At 46.2% G+C, this 25651-nt stretch overlaps 1 protein-coding gene across 2 annotated transcripts in view; it reads right to left on the reverse strand.

Annotated features, from left to right (window-relative positions):
* The window catches only part of VGLL4 (vestigial like family member 4), a 96551-nt gene that overhangs the window by 16219 nt on the left and 54681 nt on the right, over positions 1 to 25651 (reverse strand). For both annotated transcript variants that reach the window (XM_066557856.1, XM_066557855.1), the window contains one exon: positions 10328 to 10514. In XM_066557856.1, the coding sequence (XP_066413953.1) occupies positions 10328 to 10514 (187 nt within the window). The remainder of the gene's footprint in view (positions 1 to 10327; positions 10515 to 25651) is intronic.

A 25651-nucleotide genomic window follows, 5' to 3' on the forward strand; every position in this document is an offset into this window, starting at 1 on the left:
TTTCAGCCTCCCACCAATCCCATGAGTCCAAGAGGAGAAACTTTTTGATCCTCTAACCTGCACCAGGGCATCTCTGTCTTCCTTCTCCCAGCTCCTGCCCAGGAGCAGAGCAGTTCTTGGAAAGGAGACAGGACAAGCAACCAACTCTTTGGGATTTATGTGATTGAGCCACCCCTCCACAATTCTCTCTTCAAAGAACAACAGCAGCTCCAGCTGCCTCTGGAAAGTCCTGCAGTGCACACTAGAAAAATGCTGCATGGAAGAATTCTTTCAGGTGACAGGAGACAGGAGTGTTTGTGAAGCTGAGAAAGGCCCTGCAGAGGATGTGCTCTGTCCTTGGGAGATGCTGCTGCTGCACTTTGGAGAGCATTTGTTTGGATGGAAGTTTCAGCAAAACTCAGACCCATCAAAGTGTGCCAGGAACTCCATCCTGCAGCTGCCAGCCCAGCCCAGAGTCAAGTTTCCCTTTAGCTCCAAGGTGAATCCTGCAGTGTGGGACCCCAGCACATCCCTCTGGCTGTCCAGGATGGCCAGGACCCTGCCAGGGGGCTCAGAGACCCTGGCACAGAGCCCAAAGCACCTGGGGGTTTGATTGTGACCCATGGAGCAAATCACCAACCTTAGATGAAGATCACAACAGTTTAGGTAGAATAACAGTGAAGTTATCACAGGGTGGAAAAGTAGATTTTGGGGTTTTGGTATGGGGGTTCAGGGGGCAAGATGGAGGGAACTGGGTGTGTCCAGCCTTTCTCCTTCTTCTTCTTGGCCTCCATCTTCTGCTGTGATGGTGGCACTTTGGGACTGGTTTAGAGTAGAAGCTCAGTGTCTAACATGGGTGATGGGTATTGGGAAGTAACTGTAAACATTGTATGTGTAGTTTTTAGTATAAAGACACAACAGCACCCTGGGGGCAGGCAGAGTGCCTGGAACTGTCCTGCTGGATGGACCTCAGCAGGGCAGGAGAAAATATTTTATAGATAAGAAACAATAAACAACCTTGAGACCAGGAAATGAAGAGCTCCAACTCATTCTTCAGGAGCTCAGGCTGGGAAAAGAGAATTTTAACATCTCTCAGGGTCACAGCAACCACCAAAAGATCCTGAGACTGCAGAAGCCACCACAGTGCCTGGGTGTTCTGGGGCACCTGAGGCAGTCAAGCAAAGCTGGTGAAGCAGAGGGAGTGGAGAAAGGCAGATGCTGGAGGTGCTGGGATGAACAGGATGGGATCTAGAACAGCAAATCACTGCTGGAAGGGAAAGGAAAACTATCCTTGCAGAACTCTGAGCTGCTTCAAGTGTTCAAGGCACTTTGGATGCTTGGAGGGGAGAACTTCCAGGAGAGCAGAGGATAAAACGTGATGTACAAGAGACACTCCACATCTCAAACAAGCAGGAAGGAACAGCTGAGTGTAGGGAAAGAGCAGGGAGGCTTTAATGGAAACATCTGCAAGGTCAGAGGCTGTGAAGGGATTCATTTGTACCCACTGCAGTGCCCACCCAAACACCTCTGGCACACTCCACCCATCCATCAGAGGGGTCATGTGCAGCTTTTGAATGCCTTCTGAAGTCAAACTTGGCACATGCAACGAGCCCTCTATAGCCAGTCACTGGAAAATACCATCAAAACGATTTATGGTGACCCAGAGAACACCCTGGGCCAGGTCAGGGGGAAGGCTGCACATCCAGTGATGCAGGGGTCATGGCCCAGGGCACCAGCATCAGCCACGGGCACCCAGGCTGGGCTGCAGGCTCTGGGCAAAGCTGCTGCTGCTCCAGCTCAGTGCTGAAACCTGCCAGGAGTGCTAAAGGAAATACAAAATGCCAGTTATGTTCTCTTAGAGGATTCACTGGGTTGTTCCTTGCAATACTTTTTACTTTTTTTTATTTGGAAAAAGTACTTTTGATCATCACTCAATGCCTGTCATGGAACTGTTTTAGTAAAAGTCGGTACCAGCCTGAATTAATCCAAGAACCCCAAATTCTCACAAGTCTGTGGGATTTCCCCCGGTTCCACCAGCTAAAAGCCTGCAGCAGGTTGAATTTTACAGCAGAAGAGCAGGTTAATAATTTTCTCCAAAGAGATGATAGGGGAAATGAAAGATATCAACAGCATGAGCATGGCCACTGTATTTGGTAAGAGCTTTAAGAACACAAAGCAGGTCACAAATAAGGACACAGTGCTGGAATTAACTGTGCCAAATCATCAGGAGGAAATGGGACTGCACAGCCTTCCCTTCCAGCTTCACTGGCTCTAAGGACAGAGGGAAATCCTTAAAACTTACAAATTATGGCCTCTATCCATCAGATACACACTATAATATTAGCTGAGGTGAAGCAGAAACTACAATAATTCACTTCCAGACATGTCAAAAATTCTCAAAAAACAACCCCCAGGGTCTTTAGGCCTTCAGACCAAGAGCAGTGTTTAAACAACTGGTTTCAAGAAATTAGACTTTTTCACAGGCTGTTTTAAAGAAGGAATAAACATTTCATTAAAAGTTTATTGAAACTGTTTGTAATTGCTAATAAAATCTGAATTACCAAAAACTCTAGAAGCACTATAAAACCAGTAACAGCTTCATTGTATATTACACAACTATTCAGACCAATATAGTAAAATATTTCCTTGGAAAGCTGTAACCAAATGGACCCCAGCAGCAAGAGATGAGTGTTTGGAGGGCATTTCTACAACTCAGGCACCCCACAATGTGCAGCCAACAGTCTCCTCCCACAGCAGCTTCTGGTTAAGAGGAGACTTAATAAGAAAAGCAAACCACAAGCAAAAATGTTTGGGGACTTTGCTTACTCCCTTTTGAAGGAATTGGTTTGTGAATCATGATTAAAAATGTGCCCAAGGTTTCTTTGGGCATCATCTGGCAGCAGAACATCACTCATGTCAGTCATGTCCACTCCCTGGGATCCATCTCCATGGGATCCATGCACACCTGACACCAGCACAGCTCTGGGTTCAATGCCCATCTGGGCCATGCACTCACTGAAGAGCTGGACTTGATGATCCCTGGGGGTCCTTTAGAGCTCAGAACGTTCTGTGGTTCTGTAACCCACCCACATGGGATCAATCCAGCTGGGGACTCATCCACACCAGGATCCCCCACATGGGATCCATCTCTGCAGAATTCCCACTGGGAAAGCCACCCCAGCACTGGCATCTCCAGACCCCAATGGCAGCAAAGTCCTTTTATTCCCTTCTAGCTTTGAGGACAAACCCCAAACCAACCCAGCCCCAGCCCTGCATGCCCCCCAGGCCTGTAGCTCAAGGATTCCCTTCAGTGTCCTCCCCCAGCTCACTCTTGGGGAATTCCAGCACCTGGCAATGCTGCAGGAAGGGGTTAAACCTTCCAGGCTGTACCTGCTATCCCACAGCATCAGCACTGCCAGCCTGGGGAACAGAACTACTGATTCAAGTAGAAATTAATGTAAGGTTTTATTCCAAACCTTACCCTCACACAGTCATTGTCTATAGCAACTGTGTCCATAACACTCTCATTCTCAAGAGCACAACTTTCTAGTAAAAGGCACATCTGTCAAACTGCAGGAAACATCTGGGAAAATGGTTAAATAGAAAGAAGTGAGATTCAACCTTTGTTTCCATGGGATTGGATATACATCCAGAGTATGTTTGCAAAGGTTACTGGCTCTTTGCTTGCTTCTTTCTAAGATCTCAGGATTTTGGATTGGTGCTGAATTTCACCCCATGTAGACACAGGTTCATTCACACAATGTAAAATTTTGCTTTTACCCTGGGGTAAAAATCCAACACCAGGGCTCCAGGGATTCCCCATTCATTTAAGAGCTGGATTCCATGATCCTTGTGGGTCCTTTCCAGCTCAGAATATTCTGTGATTCTGTGGCTCCCATTGCACCCCTGAGTGCACAGGGCCCCAGATGCCTTCCCAAAGTGGGTGATCAAACCCCTCTGTGCAACACCACACAGCTCTGCCCTGAGAGGCAGCTTGGAGCCTTGCCACACCAGGGGAGGGTCATGCTCCTCCACAAAAGATGGAAAATGAAAGTGGAAAACATGATATCAAAGCAGAAATCTGGAGCTGGCTAACAAACCCTTCTGTCTGCAAGTGGAGGAGACACCTGAGCTAACACTGCCTGGTTTTTCAAGTACCTCAACATCTACCCAAATTTTGACAGATAGGTCTTTTTGTGAAGTACTGATAAGCTATCAATCAAATTGCTTTTAGCCCTGAAGCTGTTCCTAACAAACCTTTCACATGTGCTTCAACTGAAAGGGACTGGAGTGCTGTCTGAAATTCCCCTGTGGCTAAGAACTGCACAACTCTGGGTTAAATATTAACTCAGATATGGTGGCTCTTTCAAGTCTGTCTCTGAAGGTTCCATTTAACATATGTTTCTTGAAAACAATTTAATTTTGTGCAGCGTGTGATCTCCATTAATAAATAAGAAAATGTCTGATTCACTCCATCATTCAAGCAAGGCAGATACGGACAGGGAAAAAAAAATTAGGAAAAGCAGTTTGAAAGCTGCTCTGTGATCCTTGCCACTCAATCAACAAGAGCCACATGGGCTCAGTTCCACTGAGGAGTGCAGCTCCAGCAGGACTGCTCAGAGAGCCCCAGGTGAACCCCAAAATCCTTCAGGGGCACATTTGTGCCGAGGACAGGGTGAGGATGCTTCACTCAGCACATGAGAGACACTTTGGGTGTTCTCAAGTGTGTGCTGGGGTTTTTTCCCAATCCAATTTGTCACAATAAAATGACAGTGGGAACATATTTCTCAATACCACATGAAGTTTGGAACCCAAAGAGCAGCAAAGAGCTTCTCTGACAACTCCCACGCTACCTCAGAGCCAGCTCTGCATCTTTTCAAGCCCTGCTGGAGCTACGTTCCTCCACAACAGGGATTTTCTGCAGAACATTTCCACCCTGTGCTCTCAGCCAAGCTAAGGAGGAAGGTGACAAGAATCCTCTGATGAGGAACTTTATTTACTCAATATTTCACATCTTACTCAAAATTTCTCCCTTTGAGCAACTCTAAAATTGCTGAAGATGCAGCTGAGCGTGCTCTGAGCAGGAGGTTGGATGAAATAGTCTGTTCTAGCCTGAATTATTCCACCGTCTTCAAATAAAGGTAACTTTTAGTACACTTTTTTTTTTTTAAAGGATGCTCCACTAATTTCTATCACAGTGTCATTAAAGTAAGCAAATGTCATTGGATATTCATGGTAAAAAAACTTCAGGAGTGTTTTGGGTGGGCTTACCATCATTCTTCAGTGTAACAAAACTGAAGACAGCCCAGAATTTGAAGAGTTGGAAACTACACATCATTTTACATGATACACACTAAAGTAACTTATTCATGAGTCGACCTTTTATTACAAGAAAAAGCCAAATTATTTATCACACAAACCAAGAGACAATTATTCCCTCGACTTCACAGCTGCGAACATTTAGCTGTAGGAAGATTTTTCTACACAAATAAATTGCCATCACAATCCTAATACCACCAAACCAAACTGGAACGAGGGGAAAATTCCCAAACCCCAAAAGGCCAGCTTCCAGGCTGACGTACTCGGCACAAGGAACAAAAATAATGGTCCGGGCTGAATTGCAAAGGCCATTTCTTTGGAAGGGGCAGCGCCGTGCCCGCCGGCCGCGCTGGGGACTCTTAGGGCGGCGGGGCGGCCGGGACAAGGCGGCCTTTGTGTGCCGGGACTGCGGAACGGGAGGGACGGGCAGGGGGAGGAGAGACACCGGGGAGGGACCAGGGAGGGAAGGGGGAGAGAGGAAGGAGGGAAGAAAAGGGAGAGAGGGAGCGGGAGAGCGGGAGGGAGGAGAGCGGGAGTTAGACCGGGAAGGAGAAGGAGGAGAGCAGGAGTGAGACAAGGCAGGAGAAGGAAAGGGAGGGAGGAGACGGGGAAGGAGGAGAGCAGGAGGAAAAGGGAAGGAGAAGGAAAGGGAGGAGAGCAAGAGTTAGACTGGGAAGGAGGAGAGCAAAGTGAGACAGGGAAGAAGAAGGGGAAGGAGGAGAGCAAAGTGAGACAGGGAAGAAGGGACGAGAGCAGGAGGAAAAGGGAAGGAGAAGGGGAAGGAGGAGAGCAAGAGTTAGACCGGGAAGGAGAAGAGGAGGGAGGAGAGCAGGAGTGAGACAGGGAAGGGAAGCAGGAGAGAAACATGGAAGGAGAAAGGGAGGGAGCTAGGGAAGATGGGGGCCCGGGAAGGAGGGAGAGAGGGCAGGAGCCAGGGCAGGAGGGAGCTCGAGGAGGAGCCAGGGCAGGAGGGAGCTCGAGAAGGAGCCAGGGCAGGAGCTCGGGCAGGAGGGAGCTCGAGAAGGAGCCAGGGCAGGAGCTCGGGCAGGAGGGAGCTCGAGGAGGAGCCAGGGCAGGAGCCAGGGCAGGAGGGAGCTCGAGGAGGAGCCAGGGCAGGAGCCAGGGCAGGAGCCAGGGCAGGAGGGAGCTCGAGAAGGAGCCAGGGCAGGAGGGAGCTCGAGAAGGAGCCAGGGCAGGAGCCAGGGCAGGAGGGAGCTCGAGAAGGAGCCAGGGCAGGAGGGAGCTCGAGAAGGAGCCAGGGCAGGAGGGAGCTCGAGAAGGAGCCAGGGCAGGAGGGAGCTCGAGAAGGAGCCAGGGAGGAGCTCGGGCAGGAGGGAGCTCGAGAAGGAGCCAGGGCAGGAGCTCGGGCAGGAGGGAGCTCGAGGAGGAGCCAGGGCAGGAGCCAGGGCAGGAGCCAGGGCAGGAGGGAGCTCGAGGAGGAGCCAGGGCAGGAGCCAGGGCAGGAGCCAGGGCAGGAGGGAGCTCGAGAAGGAGCCAGGGCAGGAGCTCGGGCAGGAGGAAGCTCGAGAAGGAGCCAGGGCAGGAGGGAGCTCGAGAAGGAGCCAGGGCAGGAGCCAGGGCAGGAGGGAGCTCGAGAAGGAGCCAGGGCAGGAGGGAGCTCGAGAAGGAGCCAGGGCAGGAGGGAGCTCGAGAAGGAGCCAGGGCAGGAGCTCGGGCAGGAGGGAGCTCGAGAAGGAGCCAGGGCAGGAGGGAGCTCGAGGAGGAGCCAGGGCAGGAGCTCGGGCAGGAGGGAGCTCGAGGAGGAGCCAGGGCAGGAGCTCGGGCAGGAGGGAGCTCGAGAAGGAGCCAGGGCAGGAGGGAGCTCGAGGAGGAGCCAGGGCAGGAGGGAGCTCGAGGAGGAGCCAGGGCAGGAGGGAGCTCGAGGAGGAGCCAGGGCAGGAGGGAGCTCGAGGAGGAGCCAGGGCAGGAGGGAGCTCGAGGAGGAGCCAGGGCAGGAGCTCGGGCAGGAGGGTTCCGGGCCAGGCCGCGTTGCCCCAAGCGCTCCCCGGACGGGTCAGGACGGAGGCAGCCGCCCCGGCACCGCACAGAATTCTCGTGTAGTCCTATTTCCCAATCACTCTCTGTAAACCACGGTGGTTATAATGAATTCACGGGAAAACAAAGCCATGTTTCAAGCCGAACCTCAAAACAAGCTCCCTTCTCCTCCACAGAGCAGCACAAAGCCAAAAGCACCTTTTATTTTAGCAAGGCTTAACTTCAGTGAGTGCATTTCAAGATAAACACCTGAGGGACACACCAGAAAAATAAGAGAATTCTATATTACCTATCACTATATTTTAATTAGGAAGTACTTGTTCTATCCAGCCAAGGAGTTTATGGGTGTTCACAACTTCTATCACCACAAAAACATAGAAGCTATAAAAGTACATGAAAGGGAGGTAGTGTCACATGCTGGTTTTTTAAAAAATTAATCCACAAGCTCTCAAGTCTATTATTATCCTAGCACTGAGAATTCTCTCCTTTGAAAAAGCACATTTGATAAAGTGTTCTTTGCACATTCATTCCATTACACGTTTGAGGATCCTGCTAGGCTTGCCAGGGCATTTGATTCACTCTGCTCCAGAGACTGCACTCCAATAGTTGTGTTTTTCCAACATAAAAGTAAACAGACCCAAGTAGAGCTCACAGATGATCCTTCAGGGAATTACACCTGAGCAGGGAATGTCTCCAAGCACTCCATTTCCCAACAAAAGGCTGACGTAACTGCATTTCTAACAACACATCCAAAGCCTTTCAATGGATTCATTCCTGCTGAAGCACAGTGGGGGTGCTGCTACCTCGGAGTTAAGATCAAATTGCTAAGGAAAAGGTTCCACCGTTTCTAAAGAACCAAACACACAATTCTTGGCCTATTTAATTACATTTCCAGCCATAAGATGCTGGTGTTAAGAGAATGAATACACAACTGCTTCCCAGTTCTACCAGCACCATCACAAAGACCCAAATGCCTGAACAAGAGCTGCTGCTGGAGGTTATAAAGACTTGTGTCAGCTGTGCCCAGGTTGTGTGTCAGGAACACTTTCATCCTGTGCTTTCAGGAACTTGGCCCTGAAAAATTCAAACCACACAGCCTCAAACTAATCTTTACAGTCCCAGTCACAGAAACATCTTTGCTGACACCACAGACACCGTGGCACCTGATCTCTACACTCCACATCTCTCACACATTTGGATTTCTAAAATGAACATTGTCAACCTTACACTTCCAGAACCTCCAAGTCACTCCAATGGCTGCCATTATTGTGCTCCAGAAAATAATTCTTCCCCAAATCTACTGTGTTTTCTTGGGTGTGAACGAGCCAAGCTTCCACAATACACTTCCCATTCCCAACTAAAATTCTCTGGACAGATCCACAGGGCTTGAGTAATCCAATTTTACAGGTAAACCAGAACACGAGAATCAGAAAAAGATGGAAAATATGAAAAACAGTCAAAAAATAACTCCATTTGAGGCAGTGACAGGGAAATGAGAACAAAATTCAGAGAATGTTTGTGAACTTTTCTGATATATCTGAAATACACAAAAATCCAGCTATTTTAGATGAATCACAAATGTTTGAGTTTTCATAATATCCCATTGAAAGCATACTTTTGTATGGCCAGATCAAACTTACAAAATAAAGTAGAAAAAGAGATGGCCTCATGCATGCTATTTTAGATTATAATTCATCTGCAGCAGATAGTTTAATTGAAACAGATTAAGTCACGTGAACCCTGGGCAGAAAACCTGTGCTTTTTATTACAAGAAAAGATGAGTGTCTCATATACAAAATCACAGAAAGATTCTATTGAAAAAACCATAAAAATGTACCACACTGGAAACTATTAGACAGCTCTGACATATAGCTAAGGGATCACATGAAATAACTGCCTGCATCTTTTAGTTTTGAGCCTTGGTTGCACATGAGTCTGTTGGTTCAGACTTCATTATTTTTATGGCCTCCGCTATATAAAGTGTTATAATGTATGTAACTGCCAGCTGTGTTTTATTTCATCAGTAGAAAATGAGCCTTTAAAAAAAAAAATCACACTTTTCCCCCATAAAGTTACATAACATTTCAAAAATGCCATAAATCTCCTCAGTTGTGTCATGCATCCAGAAATGCAGCACACGGTTCTTTCCAAGCCCTCCTGGCCCCAGAGCAAGGCTATAAATAGTTAATTTTTCGGGGAGAGGAGGAGGTATGCTGTAAATGAGAAGGCAGCTTTCATTGTTTTGCATTACTTCAGCGCTGGATTCCCGATTTGTAACAAATTCCAAGGCTGCAGACTGCGGGCCCAGCCTGTGAGTAAGGCTGCGGTGATTTATGGCAGGATAAATCCCTCAGTCCACATCCCATGACTGTGGAATGCGCGGAATGCCGGGGCTGCAGGAGCTGAGGCAGCAGCCACAGGAGCTCCATCCATGCTTCCTCCAGGCAGGAATGACAGGAATTCTGCAGCAGTGCCAGCCAGGCTCGCATTCCCAGCAATGGCATCTGCTGATTGCCCAACACAGCTCATCAACGCCTTACCTGGCCGGCACATTCCACACCTGACTGTCAGAGCAGGAATGTGTAGCAACAACTGCCGCTTGCCCAGTTGTCAAGGCAGCCCAGGAAGCAGCTGCCTCGGAGCTGCTGGCCTCGGAAAAATGCAAAGCACTCGTGTTGTGTTCCTCCTCCTGCTGCTGCTGCCTCCCCACCCCCAGCCAGAGAGCCTCAGAATGGGGGGAAGTGAAAGGAGAGCCTTACAAAGAACGAGGGAACAATACTGCAGGAATCGCAAGGTGAATACGTATGGCTTGCTATAAATAGTTAGGCTGAGCTAATTCCTGTTACTTCACGCTGTACAAAAACAAAAGAAAACATGAAAACCCATCTAATCACGGCGGCTCTTGTGCAGATCTCCCACACAAACTGGAACAAAGGGAAAAAAAACGAGCTCAAAGTTGGAGCCAGGACACGATTTTAGCAGATTCTAGCAGGCAGCGCTCAGTGCTGTGCAGGGACAGACGCGAGGCACTTACAGATGCGGGTTGAACATGCGGCTCATTTTGGAGACGTGGTCGTTTTCACAGTCCAGCTCCTCGTCCCCTTGGTCCATGCTGAGCTTCCTCTTGCTGGGGCTGATGGGCGGCGGGCCCGTGCGGTGGTTGCTGAGCGCGGGGGATTGCAGGGGCTGCATTCGGGGCTCCCCTCTCAGCGCCGCTTCACCTGCCCGGGGAGACACGACAGGGGTCACCCACAGAGACAACAGTGACAAACACCCCCTGGGGAGCACGCAGCAAAACCCCCTGGAATCCCACAGTAACACCCCCTGGAATCCCACAGTAACACCCCCTGAAACTCCCCAGTAACACCCCCCAGAGTGCACACGTGGGATGCGGTTGTAGGATGGACAAGGCATCCCAAACCACGCTTTATGCTGGAACAAGCGGTGAGAAAAGGCACCAGGACAGGGGTAGCCCACCCTGGATGATCCCAAAGGCTGAACTAACCTATTTTTGCAGCAGCTTTTTCACTCAGGTTCCCCCTCTCAGCTTTTTCACTCAGGTTCCCCTTCTCAGCTTTTTCACTCAGGTTCCTCCTCAGCTTTTTCACTCAGGTTCCCCCTCTCAGCTTTTTCACCCAGATCCCCCTCTCAGCTTTTTCATCCAGGTTCCCCCTCTCAGCTTTTTCACCCAGGTTCCCCCTCTCAGCTTTTTCACCCAGATCCCCCTCTCAGCTTTTTCACCCAGATCCCCCCCCTCAGCTTTTTCCACTCAGATCTCCCCTCAGATTCCCCCTCCACTTTTTCACTCAGATTCCCCCCTCCACTTTTTCACCCAGATCCCCCTCTCAGCTTTTTCACCCAGATCTCCCCTGGCAGGCTGCAATCCCAGCACTGGGCTGTGATTACCTCACTCTGCAAACCATGACTATTCACAGAGAAATAAAAGCTTTGTTCCTCTTCTTACAGTTGTGGTTATAAATTCCAGGGCTACAGTTCACGTTAATGCCAAATATTGCAGATCAAAAACTGAATAAACGTTCGGATTCTCAGATGATTCCCTTTATAAAATGCTGTCCAAAACAAGCTTGTCTGGTATATAACTATGCAAGGGAAAAATTAGGGGGGAAACTGGAACTTGCTGATTCAACTTTTAAATATGTCCCTAAATGTCTTTCTCTATTCTTTAAACCTACCTTCGGACCCAGGAACAAAAGAGCACAATTCTTCAGCAGAGGAATCACAGAACTGGGGCAGAATTTCCAACTGGGGCAGACTGAGTAGATGCTAAGTTTTTATATAAAATCTCACACTTTCCAGAAAAGCCACTGCCAGCATTTGGGAGCTGTGTAATAATTCCAGCGATGCCACAGTTGGCTGTGCAGAGCACAGGACAGACCGGTGCTCAGCAGGCGTTAAAGCGTGACCAGGCTTTCCCCATTTCAATTAAATGTCTCACTGCTCCTACAGCCTGGACCACAGTGCTGCACTTCACCACCACGGATTTACTGGAACTCACATCCTCTGGTCGGATTTAGACCTCATAGGGATTTAAAGATGTAAAAAAAGTGCTTTTGAGGCTCCATCAGGGGCTTGGAGAGGAGCTAAATTAACCAGGGTTACCTATTCTGGTAATATCCCTGAAATAGTTGCTTTTGCTGGAGTTTAGAATTTGTATTTTTCCTACACTGCCAGAAGCATTTTGTTTTTTACACAGCCATAATTTCCAGCCCTAAAATTAGGCCTAAGTTAAGTCCATCTAGAGCCCTGTGGTACCTGACAATGGAAATCTTTGTGTGCCACCACACATTTTCACATCATCGCTGAGGCAGATGATTTATAAAATGCTGCCTTAATTCCTACACACGACAAATAACATTTTGTTGGAAAAAGAAGGAGCGAGGAGAAAACCTCCTGAATGTTTACCAGTAAAAATAAGCATTCTGCCAATTTAGTCAGCATAATATAAACTAGCAAATATACGCTGACCTATAATACACCACAAGCCATGATTTCTATTAAAGACTCTGGCACCAAATCGAAATAGGAACTTTCCATCTCAGCTCTAAATAGCAAAAACTGTGCCCTGCTGCAAATGCTCTGGGACAGACACCCAGAGCTCTCCTGTTCCAACCAAACATTAACTGAGAAGCACCCACAACCACCCCAGTGCCACAAAAAAAGCTTTTATCAACACAATCTATTGGGAATCGTTTTCAGATCAGTACATTTGTGCATCTTCCCTTTGTATTTTGCCAATAGAAACCCCCACCTACGGAGTGTTCACGTTCTAAACTTTCAAAGCAAACCACATCACAGCAGTTCCTCTCCAGGAGGAATCTCCCTCACTCCTGTCTTTGCAAAGGAATAACCTAAAAGCGATGGCAAAAGATAAAGCTTGCAGCACCTGAGGCTGCAGGTTGTGTCCTCCCACCCATGCACCATCAATCTTCTCCCTGCAGCATCTCCCATCACTGCTGGGGACTCCAACACAAAATTCCACAACAGCAATTACAAATTCCATGTGGGCACCTCACTCCCACTGACTCCTGAGCAACTCCTAAGGGCCTTGGGCGGTTTAAATACCCATGGAAAGCTAACTTGGGTGTTTACAAAACACCAGAAATCTCTAGGCATTCTTCAATCCAGTAAATCAGAAACTTGCCCTTTTTCCCCAAACAGGACATTGATACTATACAATTACCAAAATTGGGACTTTTTTATTTTTAAAATTTAAAAACTCATTTCTTCTATGTATAATAAGAGCAGCATTTATATATTAACATTCAGACTATAATAATTTTATATATAATATATATAATATATATAATATATATATTATAATAATTTTATACTCAGACATTCAGAGTATAAAATCTGGTTAAAATGCTATTGAATGCTGGAAGAAACCTATTTTAAAGAAGCTTAGCAAAGAAAAGAAGAGCTTCTAAAGAAAGCCTATCCAATTTGATAATGCATTTTCCTGATTATGCAGGGAACACCAAGACTTCAGCTAAACATACCAGGATCTGACCAGCACCACTGGGCCAAAATTAATCAAATTAAGCAAACTTTGATTAGGGGGGGAGCAGTGAGAGTCTCTTACAGGCCAGTTCAGTTTGTACAGCCCCTCCTGCCCACCCCAGGCAGGAGAACAATGCCAAAAAGAGTCCAGATAACAGGGAAAATTGAGGAAACAATCTCTTTACATTGTTTAGAGGGCTAAAATGCAAATTCCTACACTGGTTTTGCACAGCACCCTGAGTTCTCATGGGGCCTGCACATTTGATTAGGGCTAAAACTGCTCTTCATTTAAATAACATTCCTCCCCCACTCCTTTCCTCCTTACCACACGTGAATTTAAAGCAGAGAGAGAGAAACCACAGAGGAGACTACGGCCCCAAATGCTTTTTTAGGGACTAGATTTGTCTCCCCCAGCTGACCACACTCCATGGAAACCAGACTCCCATCACACAGCTGGCAAGGCAACACTCTGATAAAACAACTGTGTTTTATAAATTCCCCAACTCCAAACTCCAGGCTTCAAAATTCATTCCTGTGACGGCTTGTGTCTGCCCTGCAACTGAGAGCAGAGATAGCAAACACATTGATTGTGCCTCTCATAATGCTCCTCTTTGTTTCAGCCAGCAGCTGGTGGAAGGCACTCCAGATCTGCTGCTTTCAGATACTTCTACTTACAACTATTCATACTAGTCTTTTTTTTTTTCCTTTCTCCTCCTCCTCCTTCTCTTTTTTTTTATTAAAACTGTTGGGCAACATGATAAAGCACAGACAAGCTAAACAAAGATAACACCGTGACGTAGTGTCTGCCTATAGAGCAGCTCTGCTCTCGCTTGACACCAGCCCATGCAGTCAGCAGGAATGTGCTTTATTTTAACCACTTAGGAGCCTGCCTGCCAGTGCTTGCACTCAGCACAGTGTCTGCCAGGCCAGCAGGGCTCTCCCCAGCCTCCCAGCCCTGTGTAAACAGAGGATGTCCAGCTCTGTTTGCCTTTCTGTGGCCAGCGGGAGCCGCGGCCCCAGCGGAGCGTCCTCAACAGCAAAAGCCGTGTTTTAACAAGTGTGCCTTGACAGAGAGACACCAGAGGGGTCTGACATCTGTCTGAGAGCTCCAGGAGTCACCAAAGACTGGGAAAAAAAAATATACACTGCTCTGGCAGCAAGTTTCCTTCCTGTGACTCGGTGTGGGCTGCAGGGCCACAGGGCTGCCGTATCCTATCCCTATCCCCCCTCCCGAGCTCCTCCCTGCTGTTAAAGCACAAAGGGGCAGCGTTCATTACAGCCCAGCACCCTCCCGTGCCTTTGTCCTGCCAGCTCACACTGACACGCTGCAGACCTCAGGCTGCACCTCTTCCAACCTGAGGTTACAATAAAACTCCTCAAAAGAAAATCCCAGCACTGCCCTGGGCCAGTTGTCATTTATTGCAAAAGTTCCCAAACCTTCTCGGTGATTTCTCATAGGCAGCTCTTCACAGCACTGACTTGTTCTTCTTCCTCACAGTACAAACAACAAACTTTTCAACTCTCTTCACAGCACAGCTACCAAACCCACTCTTCTGTAGCACTCGTGTTCTTACTGGGCCCAGCTGTGGCTATGCAGGGCAGGTTTGTTGTTAATCTTGGTGATTAGTGCAGCTGAAACCCTTCAGGTGTGAGACTGCCTTCTGCATCATTATTTTCTTACATTCTATCCCTCCACATTGCCTGGTTTTTGTTCTGTGTCTGACAGATGGATTTATCCACAAGAGTCAATTCCTGATGAGTTTATTAACTTTTAGGAAAAAAAAAACAATTTAAAATTCTTCAGTTGTGGTGTTTGTCATCAAGGTCCTTACCTTTAAGGTCTTGGATTGAATTATTACGACCTCAGGCCACTCTATTAACTAAAAAAAATCATGGGCAAGAGCATTAAACAGACTTTAATTAATGGGCATCACACCTTTAATTACCTTTTCCAATACCTGCAGACAAACTCTCATTAGTGAGAGGAGTTGCCTCATGTTCCTAAAGCCGAATTCCCAGGAAAGAGTGGTACCTGAAGACCTTCAAGGGCAGCTTTTCCTATTGATTCAAGATCAGGATTTACTTTCATGGCATATTCTGAAAAGCCAAGATCTTCAGAAAAGCAATACAGATGTGAAAAAGACACTCTAAAATAAAATTTATTTGATTTTCTATCACTGTGTTCTAAAAATCATTAGGAGATTGAAAAACAAATAGATTGGAACAAATTCCTAAACTATGGCATATTCTGAAAAGCCAAGATCTTCACAAAATCAATACAGATGTGAAAAAGATACTATAAAATAAAATCTATTTGATTTTTTATCACTGTGTTCTAAAAATCATTAGGAGATTGAAAAACAAATAGATTGGAACAAATGGCATATTCTGAAAAGCCAAGATCTTCAGAAAATCAATACAGATGTGAAAAAGACACTATAAAATAAAATCTATTTGATTTTCTATCACTATGTTCTAAAAATCATTAGGAGATTGAAAAACAAATAGATTGGTACAAATGGCATATTCTGAAAAGCCAAGATCTTCAGAAAAGCAATACAGATGTGAAAAAGACACTCTAAAATAAAATTTATTTGATTTTCTATCACTGTGTTCTAAAAATCATTAGGAGATTGAAAAACAAATAGATTGGAACAAATTCCTAAACTATGGCATATTCTGAAAAGCCAAGATCTTCACAAAAGCAATACAGATGTGAAAAAGACACTCTAAAATAAAATCTATTTGATTTTCTATCACTATGTTCTAAAAATCATTAGGAGATTGAAAAACAAATAGATTGGAACAAATTCCTAAACTATGGCATATTCTGAAAAGCCAAGATCTTCAGAAAAGCAAAAGAGATGTGAAAAAGACACTATAAAATAAAATCTATTTGATTTTTTATTACTGTGTTCTAAAAATCATTAGGAGATTGAATAACAAATAGATTGGAACAAATTCCTAAACAAATTTCTAAACTTGAATGTTTTATTCCACTATGGCAATGTGGAATGTTTAATTCCACTATGGCAAACACTGAAATCAGTCTGTGCCAACATAAATTGGGATAAATGGCATAAAAATTCCAATTCATGCACAAAATAAAAACAAACACATGGTTTGAGATATCAAATACCAAGCAGGGAAGGCAGCAGCAATCCCTCAGTTCCAGAAGCCATCAGAACGAGGTGTCAGCTGAGAATGGCCATGCAGCACTGAGTCCCTGTGCAGATGTGGCCAGCTGCCTGCCCTGGGTGTTTCTGCTCCTCCCTCTGTGCAGTGGGAGAGGACTGGCAGCCCTGGCAGTGGGAAATTCCCTGAAATCAGATCTGGGTGAAACAGCCTGCAGGCAGGATGAAAAGCGTGCAGCTCCAGGCAGATCTGCTTCACTTGCTTGACCAAAGACAACAAATGAATCCATTCTCAGGAGGAAATCTTGGGTCACCATGAGAGACATTCCAAGCAGAATTACAAATGATATTATTTCTATCATTGCTGAGCACTTCTGCAACCCCCACTCAGGAAAAGAAACAAAATCCTTTATCCCAAAACCCAGCATTCTGCACCACTACTTTATTTCAGGGCTGCTTCTACAGAAGTTATGATTTAAGATGAGCTTAAATAAGACTTAATTCTGGGAAGCAGTAGATCAACCACTATAAACAGAGTCCCAGTAGTCTGTATTTCCTTTAGAGTACATTAAACAGGCCTATCTGGAGAGCATAATAAAACAGCAAACTACAGAATAACAAAAAATTAAGTATTAATGGCAACAGCCTGATTAAAACATGCTGGTGAGACATCAGATCTTGGAAATATTCTTTATTATAATTGACAGATTTCTTGCAGCGGCCAACTTACTGATTCCTTTATCTGCCACATATTTTACTGACTTTCTGCTATGATAACAAAAAGCTAATTTAGGAAACCAGAAAGTCACATACACATGTGGAGAAAAATTGGCAAAAAGCCTCCTCTCCTCCGTTTACAAAACATATGAACAGCACTTACTCCTGGAACAAGCTCTGGCTACCACTGTGCAGAGCTGTGGATGCCAGAAAAGCCATGGCCAAAACCAAAATACACTGATTAAAGTGACTGCTCTGGGCTGGCTCCTCCAGTGCCCCTGCCTGCCAAGCAGGGACACGTTCACTGCAGGCAGGGACATTAAACAGTGACCTCTGCATTCACTCACCTCCACCCACCTTCCTCCTCTTCCCTTCAAAAGCCTCACACAGGAGCCACAATTTGGTGCAGCAGCAGCAGCACTGGCTCGCTTGAGGATCCTTCCAAAAATATCTTGTTGATCAAAATTAGAGATCATTTCTACTTAATAGGTCTTGAAAACGCTGCATTATGTACCAAAAACTCCAGTGGAACAGGCAGGAAATGGCAAATTCGCCTCCCCCAAGCCAACAGCACCTTATTTGCTCCTTCAGAGGCAGTGTGAAAAACTGACTGCTCATGTGGAATTCTCTCTCCTCCCACTGTAACAGCACACCATGGCTACATCAACTCCCTTCAGTTCCACAAACTATTCCACAAATACATAAGATCAATTTTAAAAAATCTTTGCTGAACGCTTCAGCAATGGTTGAAAATTTTCCCTGAAAAATTCAGGTACCTGGTAATTTCCCTGGTACCTAAAAATACCTGAGGGAGTGTCCTTGGTAAGGAGGCAAGAATTGATGGCATGGGAAGGAACAGGGCAGCAGATGTGCCACAAAGAAGAAATTGGAATGCTGTGGTCTGGCAGAGCTCCTTAATATTTCCTCTGTCAAAGTGCAGCTTTCACACCTCAACAGTTGTGACTGTGAGGCCGTGCTCACTCCCCGCCCAACAATGAACTCAGGCTTGGGTCTAACTTTAGCCCATGAGATTACTGCATGAATTCACAGCTCTCACTAAGATCATGTCCCATTTAGGTGACTCTTACAGAACTCTGAAAAAAGTGGTGCTTTTTTTGCTTAGAGTACCTGTCCTCGTGCAAAGTGTGGCTAAAATAAGATTTCAGTTTACTCATGCAAAGTGTGGCTACAATAGGATTTCAGTTATCTGGCAGGCACGATTTGGATGGAGTCAATGGTAAAACTGCACTGATGTCCAGGCAGATAACACCAGGGCTGGCTGCAATAGCTGATACCACCAATGGCAGAAAGGATTTCTCTGCAGAGGATGGGTTTGTGCACCCCAGGAACAGCCTCTGAGGCTTTCTGCCAGGAAAATCCTGCACCAACCACCCAAAGGCACTTAAGAGGGACTAACAATGAGCAGAACGATCATTTTGTCTTTGCTCAGAGAAGAACCAAGCTCTGGGCTGAGCCCAACTCCTGAGTTCAGCCAAGGGCAGCAGTTTGGGCATCCCAAACACAGGAGGGGAGGAAGGAGGACAAAGGGAGAAGCATCCTCTACATTCCATGCAGAAAACAGTCCATTCCATGTTCTTTTTGCTTAGCAAACATGACATTCCTCTTTACTGGGCAGCAAAAGACACATGTGATAATGTGATTTTATTGGAAATGTGAAAACATTATCAAGAAAGTTTTTTGTGAGTGAAATGTAATTAGGGGAACATGTTGAAGATGTTGTTTCCCAGACCAAAGGTGGTTCTTTTTTTGGTCAGCAAGACTGAGAGTCTCAAATGATTTTGTTACATAAAATCTAGCAAAGCTAAACTAATCAAAGACCAGCTGAAATAACCCAAGCCAAAGCCCTGCCATCTATTCCAAAAGTAAATCAAAGTCACAACAAGGTCACAACAGAAGAAATTGTAAAACTGGGGCTAAGGCAGTATTTCACTGCACTGAATCCTACCTTAGAGCTGTGTTGTCATGTGATGGCAAAGAGAGACAAATTCAATTTGTGAAAGCTCAGATTTGAATAATTCCCCCTAAAGAGAAAATCTTTGTTACCCTCCCTCTGGTTGGTTGGTTTGGGGTTTTTGGGATATTGTTTCTGTTACTGGGTACTCAGGTTTAACCCACCCTAATGGCTGATATTCCATGGCTGTAAATTCACAAATTCAGTTCTGGGTGTTCAGTGTCCCTTGTGGGTATGAACACAGTCAGGATGTGCTACAGCAACCATGCTTCAAATATTCATTCTGAGATGTTCACACATTGAAAGTAAATCTAATAAATTGTGAGGATGTGCTACAGCCACCATGCTTCAAATATTCATTCTGAGATGTTCACACATTAAAAATAAATCTAATAAATTGTGCACACTCTCCTTCACAAGGGTTTGAAGCAAAAGGTGCAATAGAAAGGTAAAAAAAATATTCCATTTCTTTCAACTGGAGCCTGTTTTTAGAAGTACTACAGGCTTTTATTGCAGTTTAAAATAAACATGCTCTGAACACCTTTTCTCACATTATCCTCCTTTGCTACATGTGGAAAAATTCAGACCCTCAAGAAAATGAGCTCTCTAAAAGAGCTGTGAAATCTGATATTGCACTTTCCAGCAATGTTTCTTCTATTCCCATTTTATTTCTCCCCAGATTCCCTACCTGGAAGGTAAAATGGCCCTCAAGAGATAGAAATGCTTGAAAATATGACCAGAAAAGCAGATGGATTTCAGGTGTTGGGAGAAGACATGGATGGGTGGGTGCTGCCTTTGGGATGGGTCTGGAATAAAGCAGGGCCACTGCTCAGGGCACTGGGCAGGATCCTGAGGGGATCCCTGGCACTTGCATCCAAGTCACCAAATTCTCTTCCTCAACCACAGTGAAATGAGAAAAACAAATCACATTTGGCACCACAAACACAGGGAAAAGTTGGATTTCCACTTTGGTTTTGCTGTCTGATGTGCAGCCTCATGATGTCCCACATGAGTGACACTGAGCCCCTCCAGAATATCCAAGATTTTAAAATATCCAAGATTTTAATTCACTGAGCAGCAGAACAATCCCAACCCATCTCCCACAAAGAATCCATTGTGGAGAACAAAATCCCTTTGTCCTTCAGAAGGGGCTCCAAAATCCCTTGTGCAGAGGGAGAGCAGAGCAAGGGAACAGCAAAAACTGCACAGGGCAGGGGGACCTGGGAAGGCTCAGTGAGGTGGGGGAACCTTCCAGGGGAAACCTGAACCTGTCTGGGGCATGGCAAAGGGCAGATGTGCCAGCCTGGCCCCTCAGATCCTGTCTGGGGCATGGCAAAGGGCAGATGTGCCAGCCTGGCCCTTCAGATCCTGTCTGGGGCATGGCAAAGGGCAGATGTGCCAGCCTGGCCCTTCAGATCCTGTCTGGGGCATGGCAAAGGGCAGATGTGCCAGCCTGGCCCTTCAGATCCTGTCTGGGGCATGGCAAAGGGCAGATGTGCCAGCCTGGCCCTTCAGATCCTGTCTGGGGCATGGACAGGGGGCAGATGTGCCAGCTGATCCTTCAGATCCTGTCTGGGGCATGGCAAAGGGCAGATGTGCCAGCCTGGCCCTTCAGATCCTGTCTGGGGCATGGAAAGGGGCAGATGTGCCAGCTGATCCTTCAGATCCTGTCTGGGGCATGGCAAAGGGCAGATGTGCCAGCCTGGCCCTTCAGATCCTGTCTGGGGCATGGAAAGGGGCAGATGTGCCAGCTGATCCTTCAGATCCTGTCTGGGGCATGGCAAAGGGGCAGATGCGCCAGCTGATCCTTCAGATCCTGTCTGGGGCATGGCAAAGGGCAGATGTGCCAGCTGATCCTTCAGATCCTGTCTGGGGCATGGCAAAGGGGCAGATGCGCCAGCTGATCCTTCAGATCCTGTCTGGGGCATGGCAAAGGGCAGATGTGCCAGCCTGGCCCCTCAGATCCTGTCTGGGGCATGGCAAAGGGCAGATGTGCCAGCCTGGCCCCTCAGATCCTGTCTGGGGCATGGCAAAGGGCAGATGTGCCAGCTGATCCTTCAGATCCTGTCTGGGGCATGGCAAAGGGCAGATGTGCCAGCCTGGCCCTTCAGATCCTGTCTGGGGCATGGCAAAGGGCAGATGTGCCAGCCTGGCCCCTCAGATCCTGTCTGGGGCATGGCAAAGGGCAGATGTGCCAGCCTGGCCCTTCAGATCCTGTCTGGGGCATGGCAAAGGGCAGATGTGCCAGCCTGGCCCTTCCTCCTGGGCAGGGCTCACACAGGGCCCAGCCACTGCCCCAGCCAAAAATAAAGCAAAATCAAGAAAATAAAGCAAAATCAAGAAAATAAAGCAAAATCAGCTTCAATCCTCTGATCTGTGTTATTCTGAGGTAGAGCTCAACACTCCCTCAGAGCTGCTCTCATGCAGTGTTTTATTATCCAGGAACTTGGGAAGGTTCTAGAAAAGTGCAGCTCGTGAGATTCAGAGGAAAGGATTCCATCTCGTTTCTCAAGGGTTATGGATGCTGGTATAAAGAAACACATAAAAGCTAAAATATCACCATTGTTACTGACAGGACTGTCTTCCAAAAAAAAACCAAACCAGGTCCACAGCACCACTAAGGAAAAAGATAAAACTAAAGCTGTGCCTTTAACAGAGCAGTTTTTAATCTTGGGTTCATGTCCCACAACTACATTGATTTTACTGGGGAAAAAGCAAATGGCTATGAAGAGATGAAGAGAAATCAAATTAACTAACCAGAGAGCACCAAAGCTTTCAAACTGTGCCTACAAGGTTTAGCTGTGGAAAAGCTGCTGGCCCAGAGTGAATTCCTGCCCAGAAGGACTGAGGTGCTCAGGCCAGCAGCAGCAGGGCTGGGATGGCTGGAGGCTGTGCCAGGGCTAAGAGGGAGCCAGGGCAGGCAGGGATGGCAGCCCTGGGCAGCCCAGAGCTCAGCTGCTGTTTCACAAGCTCAGGCTGCTCTGTAGGGCCACATTGCAGGGTCACTCCCAATCAATGTTCTCTCCAAGGGGAAGAGAAGGCAGGGCACACAGAGGGAGGGATTGTGCTGGCTACCAGGAAATTACATGCTGCCCAGGCAGCCTTTCTCACACTTTTCTGGGCACTGAGGACAGGTTTTCCAGAACTCTTGGAGAAAACAAGAACAAGCAGAGGTTCTTGTTTCTGAAGTTATCTTGACAGTCATGGGGTTGGAAGGGGTGAGCAGCACCAAAGTTACACTCTGCCTTTTCCTGCCCTGCACCTGCTGCTCCTTAGCTGAATCTCCTTTTTGACAACAGCTCCAGGCCCCTTCTCTATTTATTTCAGAGCTGCAGAAGCAACTCAATCCTGAGAGAACCCAGAAAAGACACGAAGTGCAGCTGGCTTGGTAAAACAAAGGTAACCAAACCACGTCAGCTGTGTGTTTGTGACCCAGCACTCACATCACACTATTCCCACAGGAGAAATCAAACCTCTCACTGCATCACTGGGATATCATTCCCCAGTGAATCATCTGTTAAAGCCTTCCTCATCTCACTTGAAGAGCATTTCTGCAGCTCTCTACCTTCTTGTCACACATTGCAGATGTTGCACCCCATAATTAAGCAGTTTGTGAAGTTTTTAATGGAACCAAACAGCAGTGCTGGGGGCAGTGAGACACTGCAGCATTAATTAAAAGGTTTGGAAGCCCTGCTTCAGGTCATAAAGGGGCTCAGCCTGGCCTGCACTGCAGGAGCACAGCTGGACTGCTATTTCATTAAGCCTCTGATCCCAACTCATCGTGCAAAGGGAATATAAAATTAACATCTGTGGGCACGTTCCTTTTACCCAACTCAACGGGCTCTGATCTCAAGAAACCCACCTGGGCAGGTCCTGTGCCTCAGACTGGGGAACTTCAAATTCTTCCCCGCTTTGTCTGCAAGGCCTCATGCCTCTTATCACCTAAAAAGACTCAACTACACCCACAGAAGGAGATTCCATCACCTCACTTTGGGTGGGGTCCACCACAGAAGGACCAAAGTCACAAGATTTGGGTCCAAAAGCTCCTGTTTGCCCTCCATGACTGCTGAGCACAAAGTAAGGATCGAGTCCATCATTGTTCTTACCTGCTTAGCTGATTAATGACCTATTTTATTTGAACAGCTCTAACAGCTAAAAGCAATTTTCCTTACTAAGAGGTCACAGTAAGGTTTAGCAGCTGTGGCAAATATTCCAATGGAGGCACTTGGAATGCTGCTGGCAGCTTTATCCCAGACTCCTGGGAGTTCAAGCAGTTACAGCTCTCCATTCCCCACTGTAAATATGGATAACAGTCATTGGTTATTTCACAGGCCTGGCTAAAAGTTGCATTAATTGGGCTTCTGTGAGAGCAAGGATTCTGCAGAGAGGATTAAAAATATATGCAAATATATTAAAATGTTTGCTGTCATACTTGTTGCTAAACACACCAGTTGAGAAGCACTTGAACTCAAACAGGGTAGTGTCCAATTTACTGTACTGCAAAGAACAACTCAGAACACCCACAGATTAGCTGCTAAGGCAGAGATAATGTACCTCAAAGCACTCACAGTCTTAGATATTTGGACTTTTAAGAGTTTTTCAAGAAAGATTACAATTTTTAAACTTTTTTTTTGTGCTGAGCTGAGTTAAATACATGGATTATGTAACATCAGTAAGAGAAGCATTTTTGAAGCTAGAGAACCCAGCCAAGGCTCTGTAAACATCCCTGCTAACGCTGGAATTCCTATTTTTGCTACCTTTGGTAAATGGCTCAGTGTGATGGCCTGCAGCAGGACAAGAGCAGAGTGTTCACCTCTGGGTTTGGAGTGCTCAGCAGGAAAATTGTGCACGTCAGCACTGCCCCAGCTGGCCCGAGCAGCCCCGAGATGGCACAGCAGGAAAACTCCAGCCTGGGGGGGTTAAACAAGCACCACTGCTCACCACATGCCTGAGGAGCACATCTGAAAAGGATCCAGAGCATCAGGAAGAATATTAAATTAATAAAAAAAAATTAAAAATAATCCCCTTCAATGCCATAAATATTTATACTAAATGCAAGGAACTGGCCGAGTTCAGACTTGCCTTAGGTGAATCATGCAGCACTTTGCTCACTTGGTGTGTTCTGGAGAAAAGCACCACAGAGGTGGTGCCACACTTGTGTCAGCTGCTTTTCTCCATGGTAAGAACAGTTTTTGTCTTTAGAAGATGTTGCTTTCCAAAGAATAGAAGCAGAACAACTGAATAGACCTGTTTTACTTGGCTAGCTCTTGTGTGGCATTTACTGATCTTCCCAGATCATTTCCATTCATAGAAATAGTTTCCCCTCTGCCTGGACAATTTAATTTTCTTCACAGGGATATTTCATTACAATCAGCAGAGCATCACAGAAAACAACTCCAATGTTGTAATCAGGAGCCAAGAAATTATATTTTACTGAAAGGTTCTGCTCTGAAAGTGTCCAAACCTGCTACTGTCACAAATATCTTCATTTACTCTCAGAAGTAAACATTAGCAATTAAATAACAAAATTTCAAGTCTCAATATCATCTCTAAAGTGCAAGCACAGTGTGTTCATACCATTTGCAAAAGAAATAAATCCCCACTCATTCCCAAAAGAACAGCAGCAACTCAAAAAGATCCATTTAGCAGCTTTGGGTTTCACTCTTCTCATGCAAAAGATGGCTGGGCTGGACACTTGGTAGGTTGTAACTAATTTCAATCTGCTGATCTGAGATTTTGAATTACAACAAAACATAATAAATGTTCCAAATTGGTTTATATTCCCATAAAACTGTGTCATTTCTACCCTGGGCAAAAAAAAAAAAAACAAAAAAAAACTGACTAAATCTCTCTCACATCTAACTACAAGCCATATTTAAAGGCAAAAAACCCCCATATTTCTGCATGCTGAGAAATAAATATTAAACCTCACAAAGCAGGAAAGTGCAGTGCTGAGAGGTTTCCATGCCTGCCCTGTCAAATGGGTTTCCAGGAAAATCTACTGCTTTTTAAACACAACTGGTTCCAAACTTTCCCTGGGAGAGCAAATATATTTCCTGGAACCTGCTAGCAACATTTGGAAGGATAGGAGGAAAGTTATCCACTGCAAAGCCTGGTTCTCACAGCTGACAGGGAACACTCAGAGTGATGAGGAGTGAAAAGGAACATGGCTTGAAATAATCCCAGCTCTTGTAACCAGGGGAATTAGGAGAGGACAGGAGCCATGGGTTCTGTGAGGGAACTGAGCTGACAGAGCCTGCTGAAGGCAACTTCCCTCCTCTCCCTGTGTGCCACCAAAGGCTGCAACATTCCACTTTATCCCAGATATCATCTGCTTCTAGCCATGGACACCACTGTGCAGGAGCTGCTTCTCCAAACCCAACATCAGGCACAAAGTAGCACACAACATTTTTGGGGGGAAAAGCTGGATTGCAGCAAGTGCTACTATGTTTAACAAGTTCTTGCTTTTAACACTTGCAACAACCAAGTTGAAAAGGGAATAAAAGTGTTACTT

The sequence above is a fragment of the Molothrus aeneus genome, chromosome 12 (genome assembly GCF_037042795.1).
Source record: "Molothrus aeneus isolate 106 chromosome 12, BPBGC_Maene_1.0, whole genome shotgun sequence".
Lineage (NCBI taxonomy): Eukaryota > Metazoa > Chordata > Aves > Passeriformes > Icteridae > Molothrus > Molothrus aeneus.